This window comes from Poromitra crassiceps (genome assembly GCF_964638095.1).
Source record: "Poromitra crassiceps genome assembly, contig: HAP1_SCAFFOLD_317, whole genome shotgun sequence".
Classification (NCBI taxonomy): domain Eukaryota; kingdom Metazoa; phylum Chordata; class Actinopteri; order Beryciformes; family Melamphaidae; genus Poromitra; species Poromitra crassiceps.
Genome location: NW_028152085.1, coordinates 156,692 through 171,980, shown reverse-complemented (window position 1 = coordinate 171,980; position 15,289 = coordinate 156,692). Strand labels below are relative to the sequence as shown.

The 15,289-nt window shown below is 44.4% G+C and overlaps 1 protein-coding gene across 2 annotated transcripts in view; it reads right to left on the bottom strand.

Moving 5' to 3' along the window:
* The window catches only part of LOC310771044 (zinc finger MIZ domain-containing protein 2-like), a 58,723-nt gene that overhangs the window by 4,659 nt on the left and 38,775 nt on the right, over positions 1–15,289 (bottom strand). The window contains exons 11-18 of one of the 2 annotated variants that reach the window (XM_083663726.1): positions 15,107–15,191; positions 12,770–12,901; positions 12,052–12,157; positions 9,993–10,150; positions 7,274–7,341; positions 7,120–7,188; positions 6,083–6,324; positions 4,813–4,931 (exon numbers count right to left, since the gene is read on the bottom strand). In XM_083663726.1, coding sequence (XP_083519852.1) covers positions 4,813–4,931; positions 6,083–6,324; positions 7,120–7,188; positions 7,274–7,341; positions 9,993–10,150; positions 12,052–12,157; positions 12,770–12,901; positions 15,107–15,191 — 979 coding nt within the window. The remainder of the gene's footprint in view (positions 1–4,812; positions 4,932–6,082; positions 6,325–7,119; positions 7,189–7,273; positions 7,342–9,992; positions 10,151–12,051; positions 12,158–12,769; positions 12,902–15,106; positions 15,192–15,289) is intronic. The other variant, XM_083663727.1, reaches the window with a different exon arrangement.

The following is a 15,289-nucleotide window of genomic DNA, read 5'->3' as shown; positions in this document are numbered from 1 at the left end:
GGGCAGTGAGTGTGCCCTGGTGTGTGTATGTGTGTTTGCTCATGTGTGGCGCTTCCATAGACCGGTCAGGATCGCACCGCACTTCACACGAGACATACTGGTTTTAATCTGCCCGTAAGAACAATGAATGGACATGTAAGAGTGGTTTCTTTTGAGCACACCATGTGAAATTACTATCTCAGTATCTCTCGCCTCCCGTCGCCTCCCCTCCGTCCGTGTGTCTCGCAGCACCACTCGAAGCAACAGAGAGAAACGATTCGCTTATTTGATTGGCCGAGTAGCATCACGTGTGATGATTTACAGCGCATGCATTGGTCTGTGAGCTTCCTGGCAGATAAACCAGTAGTACCGTAAATACTATAAAAGCATGTGCCGGTTAAAATAGAAACGCTCCGTGAAAATGTAAGTTATCAATGATTTGTAGGTTATAGGGCTCGGTCCGGATAGGACGGTGTCTCGGTCCGGATGCGGACCGGAGTCCGGACTTTGAGGATCGCCGGTATAATGTTTGCAAAGCTGTCGTTCCGAGGGGTGGAAGCTCCATTGTGTTGTACAATACTACCAATGTAATCAAGCATCTGAAAGCCAGCAGCCAGAGAGGCAACACAAGCCGACAGGAGACACTCCAGGAGTAATTCCAGATGCAGAGTAAACTTCCAGCAGACAACACGAAGGCTAAATGGATGAGTGAGAAGTTGTCCGTGTATCTACCGTAAATTCCGGACTATAAGGCGCACCGGTCTATAAGCCGCACCTTCAAAGTTGACTATTTTTTTCTTATATAAGCCGCACCGGACTATAAGCCGCGGGTGTTTTAATGGTATTTTTTGTTTTTTTTACAGTGCACACAGTGTCCGCGGTGTGGTGAAAAGAGGGCAAGAGAGGAAATTAAAACAGAAGTGGATTTATAGTTAGAAAGAGTGCTAAAGAAGAGAGAATTCAGTTTTTTATTTTTTTATTTTAGTTACTCACAGTACTATTGACCAGTCCAACTCAAAAGATATTCGGCAGTTTCACTTTGAGCTCTTGTTCCGCCGCTGTCCATCAATGGTTATGACGAGTCTCGCTGGGTACAGTACGCCAAAGCGATATCCATTGACTCGATGATGCTGTTGTATGTTGCGCGTTTCTGTTGCACCAACGCGGAGAGGTCCTGCCGGACGAAAAAGCGCGTACCCTCCCAGGTGAGGGGCTTCTTCCCCGCAGCCTGGAGGATGAGTTGACGGTCGGGCCAGCGGAGTAGGCAGATGAAGATGGCCCTCGGTGGCAGGCCGGGGTCTGGACGTGGCCGAGGCGCCCGGTGTGCCCTGTCCACCTCTGGTGGTTTCTCGCCTTCCTTCAGGTCCAGGATGTAACACAGGATTTTGCCACGAAAGCGTCCATGTCACCAATCTCAGCTCCCTCTTTTACATTGATCAGGCGAATGTTATTTCTTTTACTCCTGCTGATTAAGTCATCAACCTGCGTGTGCAGGGTTTCGATTTTGCATTTTATCCATTTTCGGACTCACTGTGTTGTTTTTGTCCTCCAGTGCGCTGATGCGCTTTTCCGCATTATAAACTCTGTTCACGGTTGCCTTAGTTTCTTTAGTGAGTGAGTGGATGGACTTCTGCACGTTTTCAAACTTGTTTTCAAGCTGCTCAAAACCTCTGAGCGATGTCGGACTTAATCGATAGTGTTTCACGGAGTAAAAGTTTAGCCCAAGCCGTGTATCTCCAGCCTCCAGCAGGTGAGTCATTTCCTCATTCATGGCGTGATTGCTTCGTCTTTTTCTTTCTGCTTACCTGTGTTGTGTTATGTTATGTCAGTGGTTCTCAAACTTTTTCTGTCAGGCCCCACTTTGGAGGAAGAAAATCTTTCGGGCCCCACCGCCCCAACAAAATTGAAACAAAACGGTCCAAGTTTAACTTTTATTGACATAATGACCATTCATTTCTATATTCTGGCTGTTTTGCCCTGCACATCTTTTCAAAAACAATAACTATAAAGTGCAACCTCTACAAAACAAAATCAATTCAAATATCTTAATTGTGAGTTCAAGTCACTATCACTGTATTAAGGGCTGCAATGAGCCTGTTTTCCACTGCAAATCGTTTCAAAACAATAATAAGGTGCAACCTGCAGAAAATAATAAGTGCAGACATTTGTGAGGACTCAAGTTTTATCAGTATTAGTGGCTGCAATGAGCCTGTTTTCCACTGCAAATCTTTTCAAAAGAATAATAAAGTGCAACCTGTGCAGAAAATAATAATAATAATTGTGAGGACTCAAGTTTTCTCAGTATTAGTGGCTGCAAAAACCCACACAGTTCTCCCAATTCAGCCCGTGTTGTGTCAGGTAACTGTCCAGAAGCATAGCTCTTCAGCTGTTGCTCTGCTTGTAACGTACTTGCAAAACAGCAAATCCTCACTCAGTGACTCCGACGTGACAAAGCGAACATAGGCGATAAGCAAGCAGTCTTTATTGCTGTCCGTAGCCTCGTCCGGCGAAACGTGTATCTGTCAGTTTTTCCGTGAGTTGTTCCTCGAGATCATTTGAAATGTCACATATACGTTTTGCAACTGTGTCATTGGACAGCGGGATAGTCTTCAATTTTGCAGCGCTGGTCTCATCCAGCATAGTTGACACCATATGGATAGCTGCTGGGAGTATGAGCTCCTCAGCGATGGTGTGCGGCTTCTTGCACTGTGCAATTCTGTATGCGACCTTGTATGACGCTAGTTGTGCTTTGCTGTTCACTGATGCCACTTTTACAAAGCGATTTTCCTGCTTGCGGTATTCACCGAGTTTCCTCTGAAATAACCCGAGTGGCTTATTGACGAAAGTGGGGTGTGTTGTCTCCAAGTGTCTTTTTAATTTGTTAGGCTTCATGCTGTCCGCTGCCAGAGTTTTCAGACAGAGAACACAGACTGGTCTCTCCTCGTCTCCTACCGCATTGACTGTGAATCCCAGAGCAAGATAGGCGTCATCATATTTTCGTCTCGGTTGTTAGTTGACTGCCGCCCTCCGACTCCTTGTTTGTCCCTGCCAAATGTCTCTTCATTGTACACTAATCTAAACTAAACAGCCTCCAGTCTGTCTGATGAATGAACGGGTCACTACGGAAGCGCGGGGTTTGTTTATTTCCTCACGGGGAAAAGAAGTCCGACCTAAAAATGGCTAAAACATTGGTTCCGCGGATTTCACCCGCGCCCCACCTGTAATACCACTGCGCCCCACAAGTGGGGCGCGCCCCACACTTTAAGATACACTGTGTTATGTTATGTTGTTAAAAGAGGGCAAGAGAGGAAATTAAAACAGAAGTGGATTTATAGTTAGAAAGAGTGCTAAAAAAGAGAGATTTTTTTTTTTTTTTGGAAAAAATCCATAGATAAGCCGCACCGTTATATAAGCCGCAGGGGCCAAAAAAGGCCAAAAAACGGGAAAAAAGCCGCGGCTTATAGTCCGGAATTTACGGTACTATATTTCATATCTCCACGCCACGGACATATTACTATATTTCATATCTCCACACCACGGACATATTACTATATTTCATATCTCCACACCACGGGCATATTACTCACTTACGTTAGCCGAGTGGGCTTATGGCTGAGCTCTGTGTCCAGCCACAGTGAGTGCTGCCTGGCTGCTACTAGCTACAGGCTAGCGATCTGCAAACTGTGGAATGGCATTTCTGGAGACTGGAATGGAGGCGTGCCTCATGTTACTTGGGCTCATTCAGCGTGAGCCATGTAAAAACTGGATCGGCAGCACATGGCACGTGGATCGGCAAAATCCGATCCATGAATTACGTCAGTATTGGATAGGTCCCATCCCTAGTTGTAAGTCCTACATACCATTAGGTACATTACGTTTTTATATAATACTATGCAAAAAGCATCGTCTTTATGACACTTTCTTAACAGGCTGAACACCAGAAGTGTGTGACAGCGTAGAGGTCCTCTCTCTAAAACCCATCGTGGACAGCGGAGCAGCTGTGCGCGACAGGTGTAAGCATTTCTGAGTGTGTGTGTGTGTGTGTGTGTGTGTGTGTGTGTGTTTAATTGGAAACGTGGGGACTGTGAGGGACTGTCTTGCCCTTCTGGCTTGTGTGTGCAGTGGAGAGCCTTTAACTTAACCTGGAGTGGACAGCATTGACCGAGACCATGTGCACGCACGCGCACATAAAGACAAATAAGCATGCATACAGTTTGACATCAGTCACTGGTATAAGGTGTGTACATTTTTGTCCCACTGATGATGTCATACAGTAGGCATTGTGACATCACTGATGTCATCAGTCATGTCATAAGAGCAAAATCATCTTATGACATCAGTGATGATGTGATAGGCACTGATGTAAACTTAAGGGGCACACAGTCACACACACACCCGCGCACATGTAAACTTAAGGGCAATAACATTTTGTGAGCAACACACGCGCCAATTGAGCAGGCGAGGCCACGCAGCAGCTGAGGGCGAGGCCGCGTAGCGGGTGAGCCTAGGAATCGAGCGCATGTAGCACGTGAGATGCCTAGTTAACTTACATTTGGCATTGCTGCTATAAAACCTTCATAGGAAATATAGACCGTTTTCACAGAATTGTCAGTTCTGCTCTGCTTTTCTCTCTCTCTCTCCTATCCATAGCAAACACTGCAACAGGAAGTGAGCTGGGGTTCAATTTATAATGTTTTTTTGGTCAAGTTAAAACTGTCTATAGAGGAATCTGTTTGTTGTATGTTTGCTCACACATGTACACTGGATACAGAGAGAGAGAGAGAGAGAGAGTGTGTGTGTGTGCGTGTGTGTGTGTGTGTGTGTGTGTCTAACCTGGTCAGACTGATAGGAGAGGGGGGGTGGTCCTGATGAGGTATACTCTCCTAGTGTCGGGGTGCCAGGAGTGTTGGGGAAGTCTGGAAATCCTGTTTGGCCGGAGAATCCCTGGCTCGCTAGAGGACACGGACAAAACCAATGTTACTTTCAGTCAGCAAATAAACACTAAGAGGTCTGTGTAGACCTCCTTTCTCTTGTGTAATAGTGAGCAGAGAAAGTGCTTCCAGCCCCACGGCATGCTGCATGAGCGGGCCTATGTTGAGGGGGGAGGGGGGGGGGGGGTATTTGCTAGTCTTAGCATGGATATTGTATTTGCTAGTCCAGGCATGCTCATGGTGCGCAGGCTTCTTGAAATGCTGTTCTGGGTCACGTCCTATTTAAAATATGTTTTGAGGCCCAGAAAGCATGGAAACCATGATTATATATATATATATAAAAAATATTGTGCATCCCTAGATCTGTTTTTGGGTTCGGTACGAAGATACATATATCTAAGATATTGATTGGGAGTGATCACTAACATATGTGCAGTGTGTCATGTCATCCTCCCCGTGCACGAGTGCGTGCCTAACCCATCTGGTTTCAGACAATAGTACGCTCCACTACAGTGAATGGCCTATTAATAGCTCTGGGAACAGGTAAGCAAAGCCTGTGGGACCACATTACTCTGCAACTTACTTTCAAGTTGTCAGTTGCAAACAGATGACATCTGTAGTTGTAATCCAAGCACATTTGTTTACCACTGAAGATCTATATACATCTATATGTATGTATGTATGTATGTGTATATATATATATATATATATATATATAGATATGTGTGTGTGTGTGTATATATACACATATATATATATATATAGATGCATATATATACACACGTATAGATGCATATACACACACACACACATAGATGCATATCTATCTATCTATCTATCTATATATATATCTATATATCTATATATATATATATATATTATACACAGTATATATATATATATATATATATATGCAGTTACATTACATGCTAGCTCTATCTATGTAACACTGATCAGTAACAAAGTAGTGCTGCAACGATTAGTCAATTAATCGATCAAATATTCAAATTAAACTATTGCTTATAATCGATGAATCATTTAGACTCATTTTTAAGCTACTAAATAAATAGTAAATTCTAAAATTCTCTTCTTACATGGGAATATGTGTAAAAAAAATAAAGACCATCAAGTCACACCGCCTTGAAAGTCCCCCTCCTCAGTCCTCAAGCTACCTGGGCTGTTGTAGTCCGGGGTGTTCCTGCCCCCTGTGGGCAGAGTGTGGTAGGGCGAGGAGGCGGGGCCCAGGGCGGCGATCATCTCCATGACGTTGGGCAGGACCATGTGACTGGGGCTCACCGTGCGGCAGCGCTTCAGCACCGGCCCGTCACACTCCTCCTTTATGTGGATGTCTGGCTTGACGGGCACCGGCCTCCAGCCGCACACCGGGTCTATGGTGATCTCCTCATAGTCCGAACTGACGCAGTGACAGACAGAAGGAGTCTTTCATTACATACAAGGCTCCCACACCTTCTTAAACATCAAATTCAAGGGGCCCTGTCTTCCCAAAAGCGCTAATTTAGCGCTATGCCGTGTGCAATGCAAATTGGGGGCGGGCACAAGCGCATGCCTGTTATAATTGTACTGGGCATAGGCGTGCCACATGCCAAAGCAGGCGTTTCAGCGCTAAAATGTGGGGATAGATGGCATTATCCTATCATCAGCAGCGCGCTATTACTTTGCTCTAAGAGCTTTGAAAAGGACCTCTTACGCGCTAAATACCTCGCTGTGCTGGGAGTGCACCGTGTTTCACACCCGTGAATAATTCTGGTAGTTAAGACCGCCCAAATCCCGTTTGCGCAGGCATTTTGTGGCGCAGATGATTTTGGCACGGCTCTAATTTGCGCCTGCGACACGTGCCGTGAACGTTTCCGCATCCCCGCAGAGAATTGCATCCCCAACATGTTTCGGGGCTGTTTTAACTTAGAAATCAGGGAGGTCACCAGGTCACCAGGTCTACCAGACAATTATATCACTTTTAAACAGTTACATTTCTGTATAAATCATTACAATTATGCTCCCGTGAGGTGGGGATGCTTTTTTTTAATGCTTTCGAGGATTTCAAGGACCTGTGAGAACCCTGGAACTGGGCAACTGGGCATTCAAACAGATTGAGAAATGCCACATAAATTATAATATAATAATTAATTTTAATTATAATTAATATAATTCCATTGACATCAAATTAATTAATCACAAAATAAATGCTTACTTTTGGATGTAGACAAGAATCCCGAGCATGTACTGGTCAACTTCTAGTCCTTCCAGCAAAGCGGTCTTACTGTGAAGCAGAGACAAGACGCCAGGTGAACTATTGTTCTTAGCAGCACCGATACCGTTCTAAAAAGGTGATCTTTAATACATACTTGCACACAGGACATCTCCAGGTCCCTCTTTCACAATTCAGCTGCAAATACGACTCCAGGTCAAAACACTGCAAAATAAAGGTGTGCAGACACACAAGTGAGAATTTAATTGCATACATAGCAGTGTTTACCCTACCATTCTACATTCTATTTTTTTTTTAGATTTGCCCCCAAAACTTTATGGCATATAATTTACAATACAACAATACTGGTGTTGACAGTAATAGAAGATGCCAAATCATTCAAAACAATACGCATTTTGCTTTTAGGAGCATTGTGCCAGCGTGCAGCGCTGTTCCAAAACATGTCAACGTGTGTCGTCGCCTGGGAAACGCACATCCCATAATACAACTGTTCGCATCGCATCCCATAATGGTATGATGATACTTGAGATGCCATTGCGAACATAGATGCGAACAGGTTAGCTCAAAGTTTAGCGTCGCCAGCGAGGACCCCCACCGTTGCGGTCGGGGTACGTTTCAAAATCCCTCCAGGCCTGACATTTTTTCTAGGGAAAACACTGCATAGGTGCAACTGCATACAAGTGTACGTTAGTGATGCACGATAGGGCTGCACGATATTGGAAAAAACTGACATTGCGATATTCCCCGCCCATGCGATATATATTGCGATATGAAAAAATACAGATTTTCACCAGGTTAGCTCTATTTGAAAGAAAATAATATTTCTAGAATGATTGGGATGATTTTGTAGAGGAGTCCATCTGATTTTGGAGGGGAAATTAGGTATTTTAATGTTTCTCAACCACTGGGCTGTGACCTACTGGTAGGCCTCAGAGCGTCATCTATCAGGGTGCATACACATTTTGACCAATGGATTTCCATGACTTACATGAAAAAGTGAGTTATGACATTCTACTTTAAAATGTCACTAGCCTATACTTCACTTAGTGTAATGCAGCCTTTAAAACCAGGGAAAGACAACATGTATGCTGTATCACCATATTACCATCCAACATCTAAGACCATATATAGTCTCAAATCACAATACAATATGGATATAAATTTGATATATTGCCCACCCCTAATATTGAGTGCCAGAATCTACCTCCCAATGATGCTATTTGCAGAAAAACATTAGATTTAATTGATTATAATCACTGCTTTCAACTTCTTTCGTTCTTCTAACGTTTCAATAAATCAACAATGAAACACCGCTGCCACTTCACACACTTGGTCTGACCCCCCTCCAGAAACTACCAAGTGGTACGCTCCGCATTTGGGGAGTTCCGGTTTTTGAGCGCACGCAGGGCAGTACAGAGACGAGGATTCACATGCAGCCGACCGGTGACAAACAATTCATTCGTGAAAAGTAATAAATATACATTTAATTGCCCAGCTATGTCTATTGTCTTTTTATTTTCACCGACATGTTTTGTGTAAATGAGTCGCTATGTATGATTACCTCTACCGTAACGTTACTGCTATCATCTGATGCATCATCAGACTGAGGGGGAGAGAGAGCTGCGGTGATACACGGACAACTTCTCAGTAATCACTTTAGCCTTCGTGTCATAAGTTGCGGTCTTGCTTTTTGGTGTTTCAAGAGTAAATATCTCCACTCCACGGACATGTTGAGTTACAGCCGCCAGCCTGCTGTATGCGAGTGCGCTGCAAGCTGTGGACAAGTCCGCCTCCGCAACCACATCGTTTACAGACAGGCTACTGTCAGCAACGCAACATAAGCAAAAACAATTCAATTTTGCTCTCTGTGCATGTTTGTTGTGTTGAAGCTAAGCATTAAATGAGTGAGTACAGTAGCGGGGCGTCTCTCTCCCTTGAGAGAGCCTGCATTTCACTCAGTAGGCTACCCCTAAAGTGAGAGTTTATCAAGCAACATGACGAGTTAATTTGCTTTTGACATCGCACGTCCTGCGATGTGACTATCGCGCATGCGCACATCGCAATGTCGATGTGTAAACGATATATCGTGCAGCCCTAATGCACGATGATATCACTATCAGCAGATCACGGCTTTCAAATGGGTAATGGGGATCGGGCCGAACCGAACATTTCTGCCGATACAACAGGCCAATAAAATGAGGCTTAAATGACGATAAGCCTAACCCAGGGAGAGCACCAACCAATCCTGTTTCAGCGGGATGAATCTTACAGTTTTGCTTGAAAGAAAATGTTACATAAATTAAAAAAAAGAATTGTCATCTTTTACATAACTGAAAGGAGTTCTCTTATTTTGCCCAGTGAATGTGTCCATTTTAACAAGCACTGGATTTATGTTGGCATCTGCCAGTGGGCCATCACGATAAGAGTAGGCATAATAATGTGTTAATTCCACTACAGGAGAGACTTGATGTGCAAATATATGCGAAATATACACGAAAAATGTGCGCATATATTGCTATCGGTATCTGCAATCAGCCAAAAGAGTTGAAAAATATCTGCTTATCGGCAAAAAAAATCCAATATCGGGCATCCCTTGTGTGTGTGTGTATGTGTGCGCGTGCGTGCGCGTGTGCGTGTGCGTGCGTGCGTGTGTGCGTGCGTGCGTGCGCGTGCGTGTGTGCGCGTGCGTGCGTGCGTGTGTGTGTGTGCGTGCGCGCGTGCGTGTGCGTGCGTGTGTGCGTGCGTGTGTGCGCGTGCGTGTGTGTGTGCGTGCGCGTGTGTGTGTGCGTGCGTGCGTGCGCGCGCGTGTGTGTGTGTGCGTGCGTGCGTGTGCGTGCGTGCGCATGCGTGCTCACCTGTATGTGTCTGCAGTCGTGACCCCGAGCTGGCAGCTGAATTCGTCTGAATGTGATTGGACATTTGAGAGAAACTTTGATGGCGGTCTGCTCGACGCCGTCCTCGCCGTTCAACCCCGGGGTGCCTGGGATAGTGCCACTGCTAAAGTTTCTCTTGACTGAAACAGAGAGAGGGGAACCAGCTCATGTAGCACCAGGGCTTCACTGCTCTGCAGGAAATGCATTACGCCTCCACACATTCTCACCTCAGGAGCCTGGCCCTGGGTAAAGCGGTCATGTCAAGCATCGTATCAGAGCTATACAGACCAAATATCATGTTTCTCCCTCTTCCATAAGAGATTCGTTTTCAAAAGTGTGTCCTTCATGTTCATCTCGATGGATTTGGGACAACAACTCATAAAAGTGCCAAATTATCACAATTTCCTTTTCTTTATGCAGAGAAATTTGGCACGTCTTTTTGGTTTGTTTTCTTATGACTCTTTTCATGTGTGGTTGTAGAGAACACTGATATAATATGTCACAATAAAAACCCATCAGCTTATTTGCAGACCGTTAATGTTATGCATACAGGCTGGCAGGATCATGCCTGTGTAAAGAGTGTGGGAAGGAGACATGAGATGGGTGATAATCAAATAAAAAGCAATGGAAAAAAGCAAGGTACAAAGTGTGTAGAATGGGAGGAGTGATAATGAGTGTAACTCAGTCTTGGTGATGCAGAGTGATAATGACTATAACTCAGTCTTGGTGATGCAGAGTGATAATGACTATAACTCAGTCTTGGTGATGCAGAGTGATAATGAGTGTAACTCAGTCTTGGTGATGCAGAGTGATAATGACTATAACTCACTCTTGGTGATGCAGAGTGATAATGACTATAACTCACTCTTGGTGATGCAGAGTGATAATGACTATAGCTCACTCTTGGTGATGCAGAGTGATAATGATGACTATAACTCACTCTTGGTGATGCAGAGTGATAATGACTATAACTCACTCTTGGTGATGCAGAGTGATAATGATGACTATAACTCACTCTTGGTGATGCAGAGTGATAATGACTATAACTCACTCTTGGTGATGCAGAGTGATAATGACTATAACTCACTCTTGGTGATGCAGAGTGATAATGACTATAACTCACTCTTGGTGATACAGAGTGATAATGACTATAACTCACTCTTGGTGATGCAGAGTGATAATGACTATAACTCACTCTTGGTGATACAGAGTGATAATGACTATAACTCACTCTTGGTGATGCAGAGTGATAATGACTATAGCTCACTCTTGGTGATGCAGAGTGATAATGATGACTATAACTCACTCTTGGTGATGCAGAGTGATAATGACTATAGCTCACTCTTGGTGATGCAGAGTGATAATGATGACTATAACTCACTCTTGGTGATGCAGAGTGATAATGACTATAACTCACTCTTGGTGATGCAGAGTGATAATGATGACTATAACTCACTCTTGGTGATGCAGAGTGATAATGACTATAACTCACTCTTGGTGATGCAGAGTGATAATGACTATAACTCACTCTTGGTGATGCAGAGTGATAATGACTATAACTCACTCTTGGTGATGCAGAGTGATAATGACTATAACTCACTCTTGGTGATGCAGAGTGATAATGATGACTATAACTCACTCTTGGTGATGCAGAGTGATAATGACTATAACTCACTCTTGGTGATGCAGAGTGATAATGACTATAACTCACTCTTGGTGATGCAGAGTGATAATGACTATAACTCACTCTTGGTGATGCAGAGTGATAATGACTATAACTCACTCTTGGTGATGCAGAGTGATAATGACTATAACTCACTCTTGGCGATGCAGAGTGATAATGACTATAACTCACTCTTGGTGATGCAGAGTGATAATGATGACTATAACTCACTCTTGGTGATGCAGAGTGATAATGACTATAACTCACTCTTGGTGATGCAGAGTGATAATGATGACTATAACTCACTCTTGGTGATGCAGAGTGATAATGACTATAACTCACTCTTGGTGATGCAGAGTGATAATGACTATAACTCACTCTTGGTGATGCAGTGTTCGGCCGGTAGCAGCCTCTTCTTCATCAGACCCTGTAGGACAGACCTGACAGAGGGCCGGTGGACGAGCTGCAGCACAAACAGATGGGACTGGGGAGAGAGAGAGAGAGGAACAGATTGCTATGGCATTTGATGCATTTGGTTACACATACAAATGTGTGTTGCATTGTGGTTATAGTGCATGCTGAACACTGACACAGGAAGTAGGGCTGGGCAATATGGACTAAAAATAGATATTTTGTATTTTTAGGCTGTAAGGCGATACACAATATATCTGTATTTTCTACAAAGTGGGCTAAATGTTCAGTTATAAGTCAAAGGCACATGTGAGATGTCACAAACACTTTGATTAAAACAAGACTGATCAAAATCAAATGCAGACACAGGATTTTGGTGCTTTCACAACATATTCACACAATGAGATTTTTGATAAATGATCATCAGTAATGTGGATATAATGACTAAGCGGGTAAAGGCAAATAATAGAACAGCTACAACAGTCTGGTAAGTTCAGAAAACGACATCACTTTACTGTAATGCAGCCTTTAAAACCAGAAAAAGACAACACTTATGCCATATCAGCATATTACGACATCCAAAATCTAAGACGATATCTAGTCTCACATCACGATATCTATATAATATCGATATATTGCCCAGTTCTAATGGGAAAGGTGTGCATTCTCCTTCAAGGCTACTTACACAACAGCAGGCCGTTACTGTGATCTGGATGGTGTTGCGCCCCGGCTGGCACACCTGCTTCAGGTACAGAGGCTTGTGGGACGTTTTGTTATCGCCTCTTTCAATGGACAGCGGAGTGGCGTTGACACTGACCTGATCCAGGAGGAAAAGCACAGAGAGGCACAGTTAAGTTACGTTACGTTACGTAACAGTCAGACACACCAGACCCAACGTCAAACAACTGCCGGTGACAAAGGTCCACTGTTGCGTCACTACGGTCAACAGGCACGCGCGTTCTGCGCCTGCGCGAGACCTGGGACTGCCGAGATACAAACTATTGTGATGATACATACATGAAAGAAAACAGCGTTTTCCTACCACTTTCACACCACTCTCGCTCACCACTTACACTGTTTCGGAATACAGCTACCGTAAATTCCGGACTATAAGCCGCACCTTTTTTCCCGTTTTTTGGCCTTTTTTTGGCCCCTGCGGCTTATATAACGGTGCGGCTTATCTATGGATTTTTTCAAAAAAAAAAAAAAAAAAAATCTCTCTTTTTTAGCACTCTTTCTAACTATAAATCCACTTCTGTTTTAATTTCCTCTCTTGCCCTCTTTTCACCACACTGTATGACACTGTATGACACTGTATGACACTGTGTGCACTGTAAAAAACAACACAGGTGGTGTTGTGTTATGTTGTTTTGTTGAAATGTTAATAAATGGGAGCTTCCTCAAACAGCCATCTCTTTCCCGACAATCCCCTCTGTGCATGAACCCTTACATATGGTAATTAAACATTAAAACACAATAAAAAAAAATAAAAAAAAAAAAAAAATACCATTAAAACACCCGCGGCTTATAGTCCGGTGCGGCTTATGTAAAAAATAGTCAACTTTGCAGGTGCGGCTTATACACCGGTGCGGCTTATAGTCCGGAATTTACGGTACTTCTGATCGAGAATATGTCTGATAAAAAGTTGCGCTGGTGTTGTCAGCTTGTCTTTTGCTTGTGCAAGAAGAAAGGAAGAGACAGAGATGGGAAAATAGGGAGAAAAAGTTCCAGGGGCTTTCCCGAAGGCCATGTCGTCGTGAAAATATTTGTGTATTGAAATGGTCAGATGAAGTTGAAAAATGAGAAGAATCTGTATTGTGTGTGTGTGTGTGTGCCTTCTCTTGTCGTGCACTGATTCACTTAAGACCACCAGCCAATTAGAGTGATGTCTCTCACAGACGGCCTGACACCGATTCAACCCGCCAACAAGACCGACAAGTGGCAACGGTGCGGGACACGCGGCAAAGACTAGGGCCACAAAGACTAGGGCCACAGAGGCTCACGATGTTATAGCAGACTAGGGCCACAGAGGCTCACGATGTTATAGCAGACTAGGGCCACAGAGGCTCACGATGTTATAGCAGACTAGGGCCACAGAGGCTCACGATGTTAAAGACTAGGGCCACAGAGGCTCACGATGTTATAGCAGACTAGGGCCACAGAGGCTCACGATGTTAAAGACTAGGGCCACAGAGGCTCACGATGTTAAAGACTAGGGCCACAGAGGCTCACAATGTTATAGCAGACTAGGGCCACAGAGGCTCACGATGTTATAGCAGACTAGGGCCACAGAGGCTCACAATGTTATAGCAGACTAGGGCCACAGAGGCTCACGATGTTAAAGACTAGGGCCACAGAGGCTCACAATGTTATAGCAGACTAGGGCCACAGAGGCTCACGATGTTAAAGACTAGGGCCACAGAGGCTCACGATGTTATAGCAGACTAGGGCCACAGAGGCTCACGATGTTAAAGACTAGGGCCACAGAGGCTCACGATGTTATAGCAGACTAGGGCCACAGAGGCGCACGATGTTATAGCAGACTAGGGCCACAGAGGCTCACGATGTTATAGCAGACTAGGGCCACAGAGGCTCACGATGTTAAAGACTAGGGCCACAGAGGCTCACGATGTTATAGCAGACTAGGGCCACAGAGGCTCACGATGTTATAGCAGACTAGGGCCACAGAGGCTCACGATGTTAAAGACTAGGGCCACAGAGGCTCACGATGTTATAGCAGACTAGGGCCACATAGGCTCACGATGTTAAAGACTAGGGCCACAGAGGCTCACAATGTTAAAGACTAGGGCCACAGAGGCTCACGATGTTATAGCAGACTAGGGCCACAGAGGCTCACGATGTTAAAGACTAGGGCCACAGAGGCTCACGATGTTAAAGACTAGGGCCACAGAGGCTCACGATGTTAAAGACTAGGGCCACAGAGACTCACGATGTTATAGCAGACGGGGCTTTAAGAAGCAGCAGCATGACAAAGTGACAAACCCAAAGGACAGGCGGTGACACTTACTTGCACAGAGGCAGGCCAGTTTGTGTTCATCTGCCTATCTTCATGATGGTAACACTTGAACTGCAACTCCAGATCTGGCCTGCAGGAGGAGATAAAACACAACTCAATATTCTTCAGTTGGTGCTGATCTGGTGTGATCTATGAGGCCATTTACACCTGGCGTTAACATGTATTTTC